The sequence below is a fragment of the Narcine bancroftii genome, chromosome 2 (genome assembly GCF_036971445.1).
Source record: "Narcine bancroftii isolate sNarBan1 chromosome 2, sNarBan1.hap1, whole genome shotgun sequence".
NCBI lineage: Eukaryota > Metazoa > Chordata > Chondrichthyes > Torpediniformes > Narcinidae > Narcine > Narcine bancroftii.
Window position 1 is genome coordinate 66002964 of NC_091470.1, and position 14954 is coordinate 66017917.

Sequence of the window (14954 nt, forward strand, 5' to 3'; positions counted from 1 at the left end):
TCAACTTCCACAATGATTTTATACTCTGAAGTCTCAAGGTAGTTATATTCAAGTAACCTGACAATACAGAGAAATTTGTCCCACATGTGATTCAAAACAGAATGACTTATCATTACACATTGTTTCAGTGGCATATTAATTTTGGTTGCATCAGCAAAGATCTCCAAATGTCAATATTTACATTGCTAAAAGCTCAATCTCAACTTGTCAATCAGTTCAAACATTTGTAAATCAAGCAAACACAAAATCAGTTCAAAAATAATTTTAAAACAGTATTTCATCCTTCACAGAACAAATCTGAAGCTACAAACAAATATTTCATCCTTCACAGAACAAATCTGAAGCTACAAACAATTATTTGGAAAACACTACCAAATTTTATAACCAAGATAAATTTTTGTTTCAAGAACTTTTATTTTTGTATACTTTTGGGTTCAAAGTGTATTAATTCAGCAGTATCGATTTCCAATCAAGCATCTGCAATTTCAAACCCCAACAGCCATTTGGTCCAAAAATAATCTCCAAACAGCACTTAACTGCATTTTTTTTATTTTAATGCCATATTTTTGTTTTTAGAATTTTAATCTAAATGTTCATGCAGTGTTTTAGGTAAGAATTCTAAAGTGTATCAAGTATTTGCTCAAATATAATTGATACAATGTAGATATTTTGAGCAACACAGTTACAAATTTGGACATAACATAATTACAAAACAGTATACTTCTTTCAGACTAGGTTGCCAAAGAGCATGAACATCGCTACTTCTCCGTGGAATATGCTCTTTTCATCATTGTAGGTGGTGCTTTACTAGTTTCGTACATCATTTCCAATGTTGGGTTACTCAAGCAGCACCAATCAGGAATACGGCCTGTCTGACTGTAATATTCTTTGGAGACTGAGCGACTACCCAAAATGTCCTGCAGAGCACCAAAAATTGCTCCTAAGATAAAATAAACACAATTTTAATCATTCTCCATCTTATAAATCTCCCATTCCTTTGATCAATGGCAAAACAAATTCATGAGAGCAGAATTGCAAGAATAATTTTAAAAAAATGAATACATTATAAATATTTTTTCATGTTCATTACTGACAAACAACTTACAGAATGAACAAATATATTCATATGGAAAGATTAAAGATAAAAGTAACCAAAATGCAAAGGATCACATAAAAAAAACTGGTTAATACAATTTAAGATTATGGCATTCTAGAGTCAATGTCAAATTGGACAAAAAGAAAATGACTCCAGTTAATTCTCAGGCCAAATCCAGTTTCTATTAAGGCACTGAAGAGTAGTTTAGAACGGAGAAACTATTACAGACCTCAAACCAGGCCACAAGAAAGGTATTTAATTTGCAGTTTAATAACTTAAGGGGGTGGTGAAGGTTCTACAAAAGATGTAATGTTTTCCGAGAATGGTTCCAAGAATAAGGAGTGGATCTCATTTGTGAGGACAATTTAGTGAAGCTGTTGTCCTCAAAGAGTCAAGACAAAAGGAGATTTGATAATCTTGTGAAAGATTAAGACACATTTAGTACACAAGATATTTCAATTAACTGTACAGATATTACTGAGTACAGTTTAATGTTTTGCACAGGATGCACAAAAGAGATGAGAGGATTAAAAACCCAGCTATTCCTAATAATCTCTGCTGCCTATTTGGGTGATAAAAGGGAACATCAATCATTAAAAAATTTACAGGATCTGGAGAAAAAAAATATCCCTGCAAGCTTACAGGGATAGAGCAGGCTCAATGAACTGCTCTACCGAGATGGCATGGACTCAAAGGGCCAAGTGCCTTCTTTCAGCTAAGAATGACTTTATGACTACATTTCAAGGAAGGTCAGCTAGTGTTTGAAGAGATTGTTAGATGTACAATTTTGCCACGCACATTTCTAAATGTTCTTAACAATCAGCCTCAAAGGACTCAGAATTATCAGGCCCATTTGCAAAGTTTTGCCATCTGCTGCAAGACACCCAAAACTAAAAGCACTGGGATACAATTTAAGACCCATATTTACACCACTAATGACTGCAACAGGATCATTTATTTTTGTATTGAGCTGACACAGGAACAATGGCCTTTATGTACAAGATTCTGCCAGACACAATGTAAATGAAATATACTGGTTGGATTACTGTTTGAGTTTGCCAGATTTACAATCCTGCAATTCATCACTAAGTAAATCTAAATTTTAGTTCAAGATGTCAAAATGAAATTGCTTCTGGCTAATTGCACAAGTACTTCCAGTTTCTGAGCACTAAAAGGGTGACAAAAAAGACATTGTACATAGTAAAACTTTTACAACAACTCAGCATCTGGCTCAGCAGGTAATGATTCACCATACTCCAGGGCCCTGTTTCTGCACTCCCTTCCCACTTGTCTGGTTTGCTGAAGAGTTTATTATAATTTATATCAAAATATGTCAATTACAATGGAGGCATTAAGAGAAATAACATTCAATAGACTGGAAAATTGGCCAGCCTGGCACCATGTCCTGAACACGCTGGATTATTGAACTTTTCCTGTCATTTGTTCCATCAGCCCTTTGGCACATGGGTAATTTGAAATAATTTATTCAAATGTTGAATTAACAAAATGCACAAGAGACTTCATCATATACTTAATATTGAAACAGGACCAGCAAATTTCAAAAATAACCACCACACAGTCAGACACATGTGCTGGTGTGCATCACTCCCACAGCGGAGAAAAATTATATTCTCAGAAACAAATGATCCTTTAATACAATAAAAATATTCATAAACACAGTTTTATTACTCTAGATATGTTATATACTACTTATTCTCACCTCCTAACCAAGCCACCGAATTTGGTTTTACAGGTGGAGCATGAACTTTGAATGTCTTGGTCGCCAATACTTTGTATTTTGGTTTTTCCACCAGACATCTAATTTCAGCCAGAATACGATGCAGGAAGCCAGGCAGCACAGCAGTTCCACCAATGATTACAAGATTCTCTGCTAGTTGTTTTCTTGTGTCGATAGGGCACTGGTAACAATTTTTAGAAAATTTGAACAGTCATTAATCGCCTTCTAGTTTCTCAAACCTATGCCCCACAGATATCTAAATGGGTGATAATTTCCCCTGGCACAATCACTTACACCAGAAGCCAACAGATAAGAGACTAAGAGTGAGAAATATTTCTGAGTCTGTAATGGTTATTGTTTCAGGCTCAAACCCTTAATCGATACTGCCAATAACCCCACTGATTACAATAGAGCAATCTTAAATCATACAGTAGTATGATTACACACATGTATCAGAAATTTTGAGATATTTTATAACTATAATATAGCATTAAGAACAAGAATCTCTGAAAAAAAATTAAATTCAACAAAATGCACCTTCTTACCTGTAAAAGTGAGTCCAGGATTAAAGTCGCAATAGATTTTTCTTCATTATCTTGTTCAAAAAGAATTTCAATGACCGAATCTCTGCAAACAACAAAAAGGCACAAAAATACACTTATAATGAAATTGCATAGCCATGTTACAAATATCCAAATTACTTCATTAAAAACATAACAAGGACATAAAAACTAAGAGGAGTTGGCATCTGCTCTGTTGAACCTGCTCTGCCACTCAATAAGATCACATTTATTAGGGCATGGATTCAGCTCCACTTACCACCCAATAGCTTCAAAAATCTGTTAAAAATATATTTAACAAGACAGTATCTGTGAATTCCACAGTTTCACCAATCCCTGACAAGATCACAAGATAAAGGAACAGAAGCAGGCCTCTAGGCCCATTGGGTATGTTCCATTGCATTGCACTATGCTAAACTCACCCCAGTTCCAATTACCAGCCTTTTTCCCCCCATATCCCTTGATACCCTAACTAATGAGATACCTATCCATTTCCTGCTTAACTACTCCCAGTGATCTGGCCTCCACTGCTTTGTGTAGCAGTGAGTTCCAGATCCATGACCCTCTGATGACAGAAGTTCTTCCTCCTCTCAGTTTTAATCGGATAACTTCTAATTTTAAGACTTATCCTTGTCCTTGACTCACCCATCAAGGGAAACATCCACATTCACGCCGTCAAAACCTTTCAATATTTGAAAGGTCTTAATGAAATCCCCCCTCACTCTCCTATACTCCAACGAGTACAATCCTAGAGTTGGCAAACATTCCCCATACTCCAGCCCCTGTATTTCAGGAATCGTCCTGGTAAATCTCCTCTGCACCCTTTCCAACAACATCACATCTTTTCTTAGCTGGGCCCAAAACTGTACGCAGTACTCCAAATGGGGTCTCACCAGTGCCCCATAGAGCCTCATTAACACCTCTCTACTCTTAAACACAATATCTCTTGAAATAAATGGGAGCATAGCATTTGCCTTCTTCACTACCAATCCTACCTGGGCATTAACTTTAAGATTACTCTGCACAAGGACGCCCAGGTCTTTGCACCTCCGAGGATTGAATATTTTCCCCATCCAGATGTACTCTGCCTGTTTATTTCCACTGCAAAAATGTAGAACCAAACACTTCTCAACATTGGGCAAATATATGGCAGATGAAGTACAATCTCCCAATCTGTCTATATCCCTCTACAATTTTACGGTTTCAACAGTTCCTGCTCAACCACCGATCTTGGTGTCATCTGCAAATTTGGCCACAAAACTATTTAGTCCACAATCCAAATCATTAATATAAATTGTAAACAGCAGCGGCCCCAAGAATGACCCCTGTGGAACACCACTTATTACAGGCAGCCATTCTGAACAGGATCCCTTAATTTCAACCCTTTGCTTTCTGCCTATCAGCCAATTTTCTATCCAATCTAATAGCGTCCCTGTAATTCCAAGGGCTTTCATTTTATTTAATCAGCCTAGCATGTAGCACCTTATCGAGAACCTTTTGAAAATCTAAGTAAATAACATCCACAGCCTCCCCTTTGTCTATCCTACCAGAGATTTCCTCAAAAAACTCTTTAAAGTTAGTCAAACATGATCTTCCCTTTTAAAAACTATGCTGACTAGAACCTATCCTGTCATGCATTTCCAGGTATTTCATAACTTCATCCTTGAGCATTGACTCTAATATCTTCCCCACCATCGAATTCAGACTTAAGTCTATAGTTCCCTTTTTTCTGCCTCCCACCTTTATTGTACAATGGAACCACATTCACAACCTTCCAATCCCCGGAATCGCACCAGAGACCATGATTTCTGAACGATTGTCACCAATGGATCCACAACCTCCAAAGCCACCCCTTTGAAAACCTGCGGTGCACTTCGTCTGGTCCAGGAGATTTATCTGTCTGTCATCCATTCAATTTACCAAGCACAATTTCTCTAGTAATCTTAACTGTATCCAACTCTACTCCATGAAGCTTTTGTCTGTCAAGGATATTACTAATGTCTTCCACCGCAAATACAGATGTAAAATATTGATTTACTTCTTCTGCCATATCTTTATAACCCCAGCATCGTTTTCTATCGGTCCTATATCAACACGTGTCTCTCTTTTATTTATATATTTAAAAAAACTCTTAGTATCTTTTTTTTAATATATTGTTTGCCAATCTCCTTTCATAACACTTCTTTCCTTATGTCTTTCTTTATTTCTTTCTGTAAGTTTTTAAAGGAATTCCAGTCCTCTGATTTCCTACTAGTTTTAGCTTCCTGGTTTGCCCTCTCTTTTGCTTTCATCTTGGCTTTGACTTGTTTCGTTAGCCACAGAGGTACCATCTTTCCTTCGACTACTTTCTTTTTTCTAGGAATATATCTATCCTGTATGCTTTTTAATATTTGCAAAACTATATTCCTATCCTGCTCTGTTCCTCTGACTAGTTTGCTTTTCCAGTCAACTTGTTCCAGTTCTTTCCTCATACCACTATAATTTTCTTTATTTCACTGAAAAATTGATCCATCCGATAACCTTTTTTCCTTATCAAATTTGAAATTGAATTCAACCAAGTCGTGGTCACTGCTTCCTAGAGGTTCTAAAACCTTAAACTCCCTAACGACCTCAGGATCATTGCACATGACCCAATCTAGAACTGTGGATCCCATGGTGGGCTTCTCAACAAGCTGTTCAACAAAATCCATCTCTTAGGCTTTCTACAAACTCACACTCCTTTTATCCAGTAATTTCCTGTCCTTCCCAATCCCCTGCCATATTAAAATCTCCCATAATTAATTTGATATTATCCTTGTGACATGCCCTTTGCATTTCTAAATGTATCTCAGTCCTCTTCCCAGCTGCTGTTTGGGGGCCTTTATATAACTGCTAATATAATCTTTTTATCCTTGGCATTTCTTAATTCAACCCATTCTGATTCTATGCTTTAGACCCCATGTTCCTTCTTTCTATTGATTTAATGTCATTACTTTAGAGCCACCCCTCCATCTCTACCCTCCTGCCCATCTTTCCTATAGACTGTGTATCCTTGGATATTGAACTCCCAATCGCTGCCTCATTAGCCACAATGTCATACCCTTTTAGTTGAATCTGAGCAACCAGGTCATCCACCTCATTTCTGATGCTATGTGCATTTAAGTATAGTGTCCGTAAGCCCATTATCGATGAGCAATTTCTCCTCATCTTCATCTGTTCCCCTGATTCTCGAGGCTATGTCCCCACAGTTCCAGTGGGAACAACCTCCCTGCTTCAATCACACCTACCCCTTTCATATCTCTCATCATTCTGCTAAGACCCCAATGAGTACAGTCTCAGGCTACTCAATCTCTCCTTATAAGCTAACCCTAATTTCTGGAAACAAGATGGTGAATATTCTCTGCACGGCCTCCATTGCCAATAATATCCTTGCTCAAGCAAGGAGACCAGAACTACACACAGCACTCCAAGTGCAGCCTCAGTAATAACCTGTACAGTTGCAGCAGAACCTCAGTTCTTAAATTCAATCCCTCTTGCAATGAAGGCCAACATCCCTTTTGCCGTTTTGATTACCTCTGCACTCACAATCTAACCTTTTATGAATCACGTACAAGTCCTCCCAGAGCTTTGTGTCCACTCACACATGCTACAATTATTTTCTTTTAAATAGTACTCCAACTGGCTTCCGAAGTGGATGACTCACATTTACCAGCATTATACTCCACCTGACACACCTTTGCCTACTCACTTCTATATAATTTCTTTGCCATTCAATTTAGTTTCTTCAGCAAAATTAGACAGGAAAATTGGTCGTCTCCTCCAAATCATTTATGTACAGTATATTGTGAACAGTTGTGGGTCCAGAACCAATCCTTTCAGCACTCCACTAATCACTGATTGTCAGCCAGAGAAACATTCAATTAATCGCAATTCTGTCTTCTATTGGTCAAACAATTTTTTTTGCATACTATTACATGAGCCCCAACTCTATGCATCCTGAACTTAAACTGACTCTACGTGCAGCACTTTATCAAACATCATCTGGAAATCCAAGAATACCACATTCACCTCTTCCCCTCTATCCACTGCACTCATGATATTCTCAAAAAGCTAGAATAAATTAGTTAAACACAACCTGCCTTTCCTAAATCCACATTGTGTCTGCCCATGAAACAATTTCTAACTATCGGTCTCTCCATTTCTCCCTCAATGATAGTTTAACTTTCAACATTTCTCAGTATTGTACGATGCATTCTATCAGGACCAGGGAACTCGTCTACCTCTGGGCCCACTAATTTTCCCAGCACGATGTCTTTAGTGGTAGGGCTAAGGTCCTAACCTCTCACTGACTTAGCATCACTCTTTGGCATGTAACCGGTGTCTTCCACTGTGAAGGCTTATTCAAACTACTTGTTTAAGGCCTTGAAGAATACAAAAAAGTTCAAGAGGAACTCTGCAAGTCACGAGGCACCTGTGAAAACCAATAAGCTGTCGACATTTTGGGCCTGAACCCTTCATCAGGAATACCAAAAGTCAGGCAAATGCCGGAGTAAGATGTGGTGGGTGGGGGTGGAGTAGCAAAGGTACAAGTGATGTCAGGGGGAGGGGGAAAGACCAGAGCCAAGAAGTGACTGAGAAAAATGCTCTCCGATAGATGGAAGGAAAGGAGGAGCAAGAAATGTAGTTGAATGCATCCCTTTCCTCCTTCAACCAAATGTATCTTTTCCTTCATGACCTCAACCAAAATAAGATAATTTGGTAAAGATCAAAAGGTCAAACTAAGATCATTGCATTCTTTATGGCTCTATAGCATACCGGACTATATTGGATAGCACTGTTAGCATAATGCCATTACAAGTACACAACCCTTGGGGGACAGTGTGTTCCGAATTTCGGATTTTTCCAGATTTCAGAACAAAAGCCCCAGGTTTAAGCCCACCCAAATTGTTCTGCCATATCCACTCCCTTCCTGTCACGCTGGCATCTCTCTCTCCCCTCGCCCGCCCGAGTCACGCTGCCGTCTCTCTCCCCCTCGCCCGACCGTCGCACTGCCGTCTCTCTCCCCCTCGCCCGCCTGAGTCGCACTGCCTTCTCTCTCCCCCTCGCCAGCCCGAGTCGCGCTGCCGTCTCTCTCCCCCTCGCCAGCCCGAGTCGCGCTGCCGTCTCTCTCCCCCTCGCCAGCCCGAGTCGCGCTGCCGTCTCTCTCCCCCTCGCCAGCCCGAGTCGCGCTGCCGTCTCTCTCCCCCTCGCCCGCCCGAGTCGCGCTGCCTTCCCTCCTCCACCCACCCTCCCAAGTTATGCTGCCGTCTCTCCCCCTCGCCCACCCGAGTCGCGCTGCTATCTCTTTGCCCCCTCACCCACTCACCCAACCTAGTCACGCTGCTCTCTCTCCTCTCTCTGCTGTACTAGTGAAAAAATGCCAGTTTTTGGAGCTTTCCAGATTTTAGATGTCCAGATAAAGGATTGTGTACCTATACAGTGCCAGCAATCCGGGTTTGAATCAGGTGCTATGTGGAAGGAGTTTGCACGGGTTTCATAGGCCAGAAGGGCTTTCTACTGTGTTGTATCAAAGTCACTGAGCCACTGCAGCTCAACTAAATTCCCAATTTTTATTTCTCCATGGTAAGCGATCAATTTTTCCCACTGGTAACTTAGGTTAATTTTGCTTGCACCTAATTTGCCCTCCTCATGGGTATACAGTATACTGAAGGCTTCGTTATTGAAAAATTATTCCAAATCCAATGCTTTCTTTGTACCTCAAGATGCCAAACTAATTGAAACCCAGACTTTGCCTGCAGTCACAAATTCCCATTTACACATCATCATAACATTCGACACATTAGTTTTTACTACACCCATCAAAATAATAGCCATTCAACTTGGAATATTTGTAAAATTGATCCAACCTGATTGATCCTTTGACCTGCAAAATCCTCTCTCCATCCAGTGGGTATGCCACATCTGGAGGTGGTTGTGGGCGCTATGAATAAACACGAAATAAAAGTTATTTAATTCGTCTGACTTGTTGCCCAATAAATCTTATTCACCACCACATGGTACTTACTTCAGCTTTTCCATCCATGTTAAACTTGGCAGCTTGAATTTTCAGACCCCGTTGAAGATCACTCACAAAGCAAGTTCGAACTGTAAAACAAATTTTCTCTCAAGTTTAAGTTCTCTTTAAATTCACAAGTATTGAATTTTGAACTGCGCTAAATAAAATAGGCACTTATAATATTCATAATGAGAAATACAATTAAGGACAAAATTTAAGATCAAACTTGCAAGGAGATTCATGAGGTTTTTTTTTAAATTGAAGGATGCCTGGAACATTCTATCAGGAAGAAATGGTAGAATCAGGTTCAAAAGCAACATTCAGAGGCCTTTAGGCAAGCTCAAGAAAAAGCAGCAGGAAATGGAGGAACATGGACTATGTGCAGGCATCATAGTTGGCACAGATACTGTTGGCTGAAGCAATACTTCTATGTAGTTATTTCTTGTAAATGAAGCAATAAAAAAACTGGCACTGTTAATGGCAAAATCCAAACATTTGAACTACAGATATCGACTTCTGCCTCAGCCCAAAACATTCATAATAAAAACATCAAATGGGATTGTCCAGTTTCAGATGATATAATTTTAGCATTTATTCCAGATTTACAATATTTGTGGACTTTTTTCACTTGCTAAGGAAATGTGTTTGCTGCACAAAATGTTCCAAATAGAATGAAAGTGTTATGCAAGTCTGATGACACTAGAGATTGCAGGTGCTACAAAATGGTCCACGAAGTATTGTTGGAGAAACTCAGTTGGAACTCTGTCCCATTGTAGGGTCTTGGTCCAAGGTGAACCAGCCCATTACCTCCACAGATGTTGCTTGACCTCCCCAGGTTCCTCCAGCAAATTTTGTTTTTGTTTACCTTTTATATCCTCTATTGTTTCTTCTGGAAGTGAGCCTGTTGAAAAATATTTGTGCGTAATATTAAACCCATGCTGTGTAATTCTATATTTAAAAAGGGTATTTTGAACAATTATCTGATGAACAAGCCACTAAAACATGTCAAAATTCTTTACAAATACAAGTTAATATATTTTGATTAATAATATTATACTATACTTCCAAAATTTTTTTGATTGCAATATTTTGAAATCAGAAAAGGTGATTTTTAAAAAAATTAAAAAAAGAATATATTACTGCAAAAAAAGTACCAAAATATTTTAATTTAATCCTTACTCATCACAGAAGCCAAGTCTTCTCCAGTATTAGTTCCAGTGTCTACAGTGCATTCTTCTAATAATCTCGATTGTAACTCCCTTCAGTAATAAAACATTTTGAATTTTTAAAGCATCAATATTATTAAATTTCAAATAAAATCAATGGACATTAAAATTTAATTCCTTACATGTGGATTGCTTTCCCTCCCAGTGGAAGTGCTTCCCATGCATTCAAAATGAGAATTCCTTCATATATCTGAGAGAGTTAAGGTCACATTTCCACATTGACAATAACTTTAATACATTTATTTATTTTTTTCTTCATTTTGCTCTCATACTGGGAGGATTTGATCCCCCCCCCCACCTAAGAGACCACGGAGTTCCAGAACATGCAATAGCGCCAGTCATGTTTTCAATTGGGATTTCCAGCATCTATTACAGTTTTTTGCTTGCTCCTCAAGTCTTAATTGTGTTTTATTCAAAAGGTGCCCACTTTGTCTTCATGACTTCCCTTTTTCAAGCAATTAACGTTGATAATTTATGGGCACAACAGGTCCTGCAATGTATGGCTCACAATTTAACAAATCAGTTACCCTTTATGTAATTTAAAATTTATTTTCAATGCTTTTTGTCATCTTCGGTATACACTTTTTACCTTATCATAGGCTTCTAATGTTGACACCTCTATTTGACTGCTGCTCAACCTTCTCAACACTGGGGTAAAAAATAATACCAACTATTAGCTCTGAAATCTCCCTTCCTAAAATATTTCACATCAGAGAACATCCTGATGATGTAGCACCCTCGTAATTTTATTTGAATCTATCCTATAATAGGTTACTGCAATACTGGCAACCTTAGTGTTGCACACATTCAACACAACCTTCTTACATTTGCATTCTTCAACGTACCTAGAAACCAAATAATTCAGTTTGGTTTTTTTTTGTAAATAAAGACACTGCCTTTTGGTAATAAATACCAACTGGTTGTGAATGGATCACTTTTTCAAGTAATTACTAGCTTTACTTGGTATTGAAGAATTTACCAACCAAAGTAATACTGGATGGTATACAATTTCCCAGAATAATCAATCTCCCATTCAGAACAAAAGCCACACACTTCCCCTGAATACAAATGGAGATTACAATATATTTTAAAAAGTTGCAAAAAAATGTACAAATCCTTTACTTCTAGTGACCACCCTTCTCTGTCCATTTTTTACTCATTAATTTCCTCAAAACATTGGTATACATTAGTTGGAAAGTCATATATTTCTATTATTTAAAAGGAGGAGGGCAATCCTATTTAAAACTCAAAACTGGAAATGCATTGAATGATCAATTTAAAAATTACATCAATGATTGCATCAAGAATGTAACAAGGGGGAAAACTATTAAACTACAGTAAAACCCCTGTAATCTAGAATTCAAAGATCCAGCAACTGGCAAAAAGGAAAATAAAAATAAAGAATAAATACAAATTTAAATAAAAGTTTAAAATTGCCAAGGTAAATATTCTCTGAAATAACACAAACCTTTGGTAAAGATGGGAGCAAATATTCAGCCAGCAGAATGCCTTGGTCGTGCTTTGCACATAGCAACAGTTTGAATAAAGTTATGTTTGAATAAAATGGCGTTGCCCAGGATGAAGCACTGGTTGATGCCGCTCGCCATTAGGGTGACTCCCTTAAAGTGCTTCCTTATCCCTGTTTAGTAAGAGTCTTAATCTTTTTACATACATTATTAAGTATATTAGTATGGCTTTGTCTGTAAACTGGGCAGGGGGGGGGGGGGAGGAGGGTTAATTATCTATAATGTCATTGGTTGTCTTTCGGGCAGCTCTGTGGAGGGGGAGGAACTCTCAGATGCAGCGACGGTTAAATGTTTTCAAAGAATGTAACTGAAAATAAAGTAAAACGCTTTAAGGTTTATATATTCATGCAAGTAAAGTTTCTTCAGTGCAAGTACAGTGTAGTATTTTCATCTTTTTAACTCTTTATTCTTAATGCAGGTATATTAGTTAGGCATTGTAAGAATGAGACTTAAGCAACTGGAAAACTAGCTTCCTGGCATCTACCAATCCTCATAGGTCCCAGATACTGTTTTTTTTTTTCCTGTATATTAGAAAAAAAGATATTTTATGAAAATGTTTCATAAAATCATCAGGATGCCATAACATTCAGTAATGAGCTTGCTTATTAAAATTCTGTCCTAATGATGGGTCCATTTATGATCATGCTAAGTTTTCCACAATCTACGTTGATGATCAAATTGGTTTTTTTTTTAGAAATCAGCAATGATTTCACCTGTTTTAAAAATGATTTCAAAAAGATACAGGTAATGCTAATGCTTCTGTATATCCACAATCTAATACCACAGCAGAATTAATACCAAGAGTCATCAGTGACATGAGATGACATGGAGCAAAGAGTACTGACGGAACCTAAAAACAAAGTAGGGATAGAATAAAACTCATTTCTCAAGTAAAATTACCTCACTTTCTAAGGAAGATTCAAATACAATACTTCAAAATATTTACACATCAACAAATCTGGTACATGTATTAGGAAATCTCTGGTGTTTCAACATTTCACCACCCCCCCCCCCCCCCCTACACCCTGCCCTCCACATTTTGCATTTCAGCCAGATAAGGAGATCTTTATATAGGACACTCCATCTGGTGGTAAAGAAAAGAATTAAAACCTGGACAATTGCAATTTGAAATATTCCTCAACATTTTAAAATCACTTCAATAGAACTCCATTTAAAAATATTCAATTTTATTTCTGTTCTCACCTCCATGCTGTGTGTAATTTTCTTCTATTGCCACATTATCCGTTTTCAGAATTTGTCATGCTGCTAAAATCTTGCTTTAAAAGACACACAAGTGGCCCCAGATATTTTGCTCACCAACCTATCACTTATAAAATCATTTGTCACAATTCCACATTGTTGACTACAGTAAAATCATGCAAATGGGTAGCCCCTTTTTGGAAAAAATTTTTTCACATTCATTCAGGTAAATTACAAAAAAAAAACACAATAGTTCGATAGGGATAGAATAAAACTCATTTCTCAAGTAAAATTACCTCACTTTCTAAGGAAGATTCAAATACAATACTTCAAAATATTTACACATCAACAAATCTGGTACATGCATTAGGAAATCTCTGGTGTTTCAACATTTCACCACCCCCCCCGCACCCCCCACCCCCCCCCCACACCCTGCCCTCCACATTTTGCATTTCAGCCAGATAAGGAGATCTTTATATAGGACACTCCATCTGGTGGTAATTTACTGTATATTTAACATTTTTACCAACTAGATTACAAGCTGTCTTAATGAATCATTAATAACAGCTTCCTACCTCAAAGTGCTTAAAGAAGACTTTAGTGAGTGTTTTTCTGAAATGTGATGGGCACAGAATAGATTCAATAACAACAACTCGACGATCCCTTGGGTTTACCAGCAAGTGCCTGTTAAAGAAAAAAAAGACAAAATAATCAAATCAAAAAACTCAAGACAATTGTTTGTTTCAACAAAACACAAATGATACACTGCAATTACAATACAAATAAAAACTTGATCACTACAGGTAATTATTTTACTTGTGATGAGAGAAGTTGTGTTTTGAGACCAGAGTATATATTACAAACATTATTCCACACAAGAAATTTCCAATCTTCATATCTCCTGAAAAAATTGTGGGTAAAAATATCCACTTGTTTCCATCTAAAACTTTGGCAGTAACTCTGGAGACAAACTTTCAGGATTCTTTGTATCCATCTTTAATAGTTAAGGAAGGAGATCAAATATTTCTCCATCCAACCCCAACCAGAATTTTACCATCTTATGTTCTTCTTTTAAAAATAAAGTGTTTTTGTACACTGTGACAGATTATTTTGTATTTTATATTATATATAGATATGTTTTAAAGTTAAAGGAGAGAAATTGTGGCAGGTTTTTTTTTTAAAAAAGTGAAGGTCACATACAAACACTTTAATAAAAGATTTCATTTAAAATACTGGAGCTCTACTCAAACCAGACATTCTGGCTCTGAGTGCCTTTGCAAAAGCTTTGGAGAGTGCCTATAGAGACTTCACAAATGGAATATTGTTTTGGAAAGCAACAGAAGAACTCATAGGATTTGGTTCAGAGTGGTTTTGCAAGCAGAGAGAATAAAACAGGCTTTTCAGAGAGAGTGAGAGAGAAGAGAGAGAATTCAGTTCTACAGTTCAGCAGCAGCAGCTGGGACTGGAACAGGACAAGCTGGCAAGCTTATAGAAAAATTTCTTAGTTCAGCCTGGTCAAAGCCCTTATGGTCCATACAAGAGGAGAGGACTGGCTGCCTGATGTTTTACTTGAA

General features: G+C 37.6%; 2 protein-coding genes across 5 annotated transcripts in view; one reads left to right on the forward strand and one right to left on the reverse strand.

The window, feature by feature from the left end:
• Positions 1 to 10501, forward strand: part of LOC138753656 (F-box/WD repeat-containing protein 7-like) — a 76943-nt gene extending 66442 nt beyond the window's left edge. The window contains exon 12 of one of the 3 annotated variants that reach the window (XM_069916904.1): positions 9693 to 10501. In XM_069916904.1, the coding sequence (XP_069773005.1) occupies positions 9693 to 9845 (153 nt within the window). In that variant the 3' untranslated portion in view covers positions 9846 to 10501. The remainder of the gene's footprint in view (positions 1 to 9692) is intronic. The other 2 variants (XM_069916906.1, XM_069916907.1) reach the window with 2 other exon arrangements.
• Positions 1 to 14954, reverse strand: part of actr10 (actin related protein 10) — a 27973-nt gene continuing 13019 nt past the window's right edge. For both annotated transcript variants that reach the window (XM_069916908.1, XM_069916910.1), the window contains 10 exons: positions 13956 to 14064; positions 12923 to 13030; positions 10777 to 10844; positions 10608 to 10687; positions 10294 to 10329; positions 9438 to 9517; positions 9280 to 9353; positions 3380 to 3461; positions 2817 to 3015; positions 1 to 940 (listed from right to left, as the gene is read on the reverse strand). In XM_069916908.1, coding sequence (XP_069773009.1) covers positions 759 to 940; positions 2817 to 3015; positions 3380 to 3461; positions 9280 to 9353; positions 9438 to 9517; positions 10294 to 10329; positions 10608 to 10687; positions 10777 to 10844; positions 12923 to 13030; positions 13956 to 14064 — 1018 coding nt within the window. In that variant the 3' untranslated portion in view covers positions 1 to 758. The remainder of the gene's footprint in view (positions 941 to 2816; positions 3016 to 3379; positions 3462 to 9279; positions 9354 to 9437; positions 9518 to 10293; positions 10330 to 10607; positions 10688 to 10776; positions 10845 to 12922; positions 13031 to 13955; positions 14065 to 14954) is intronic.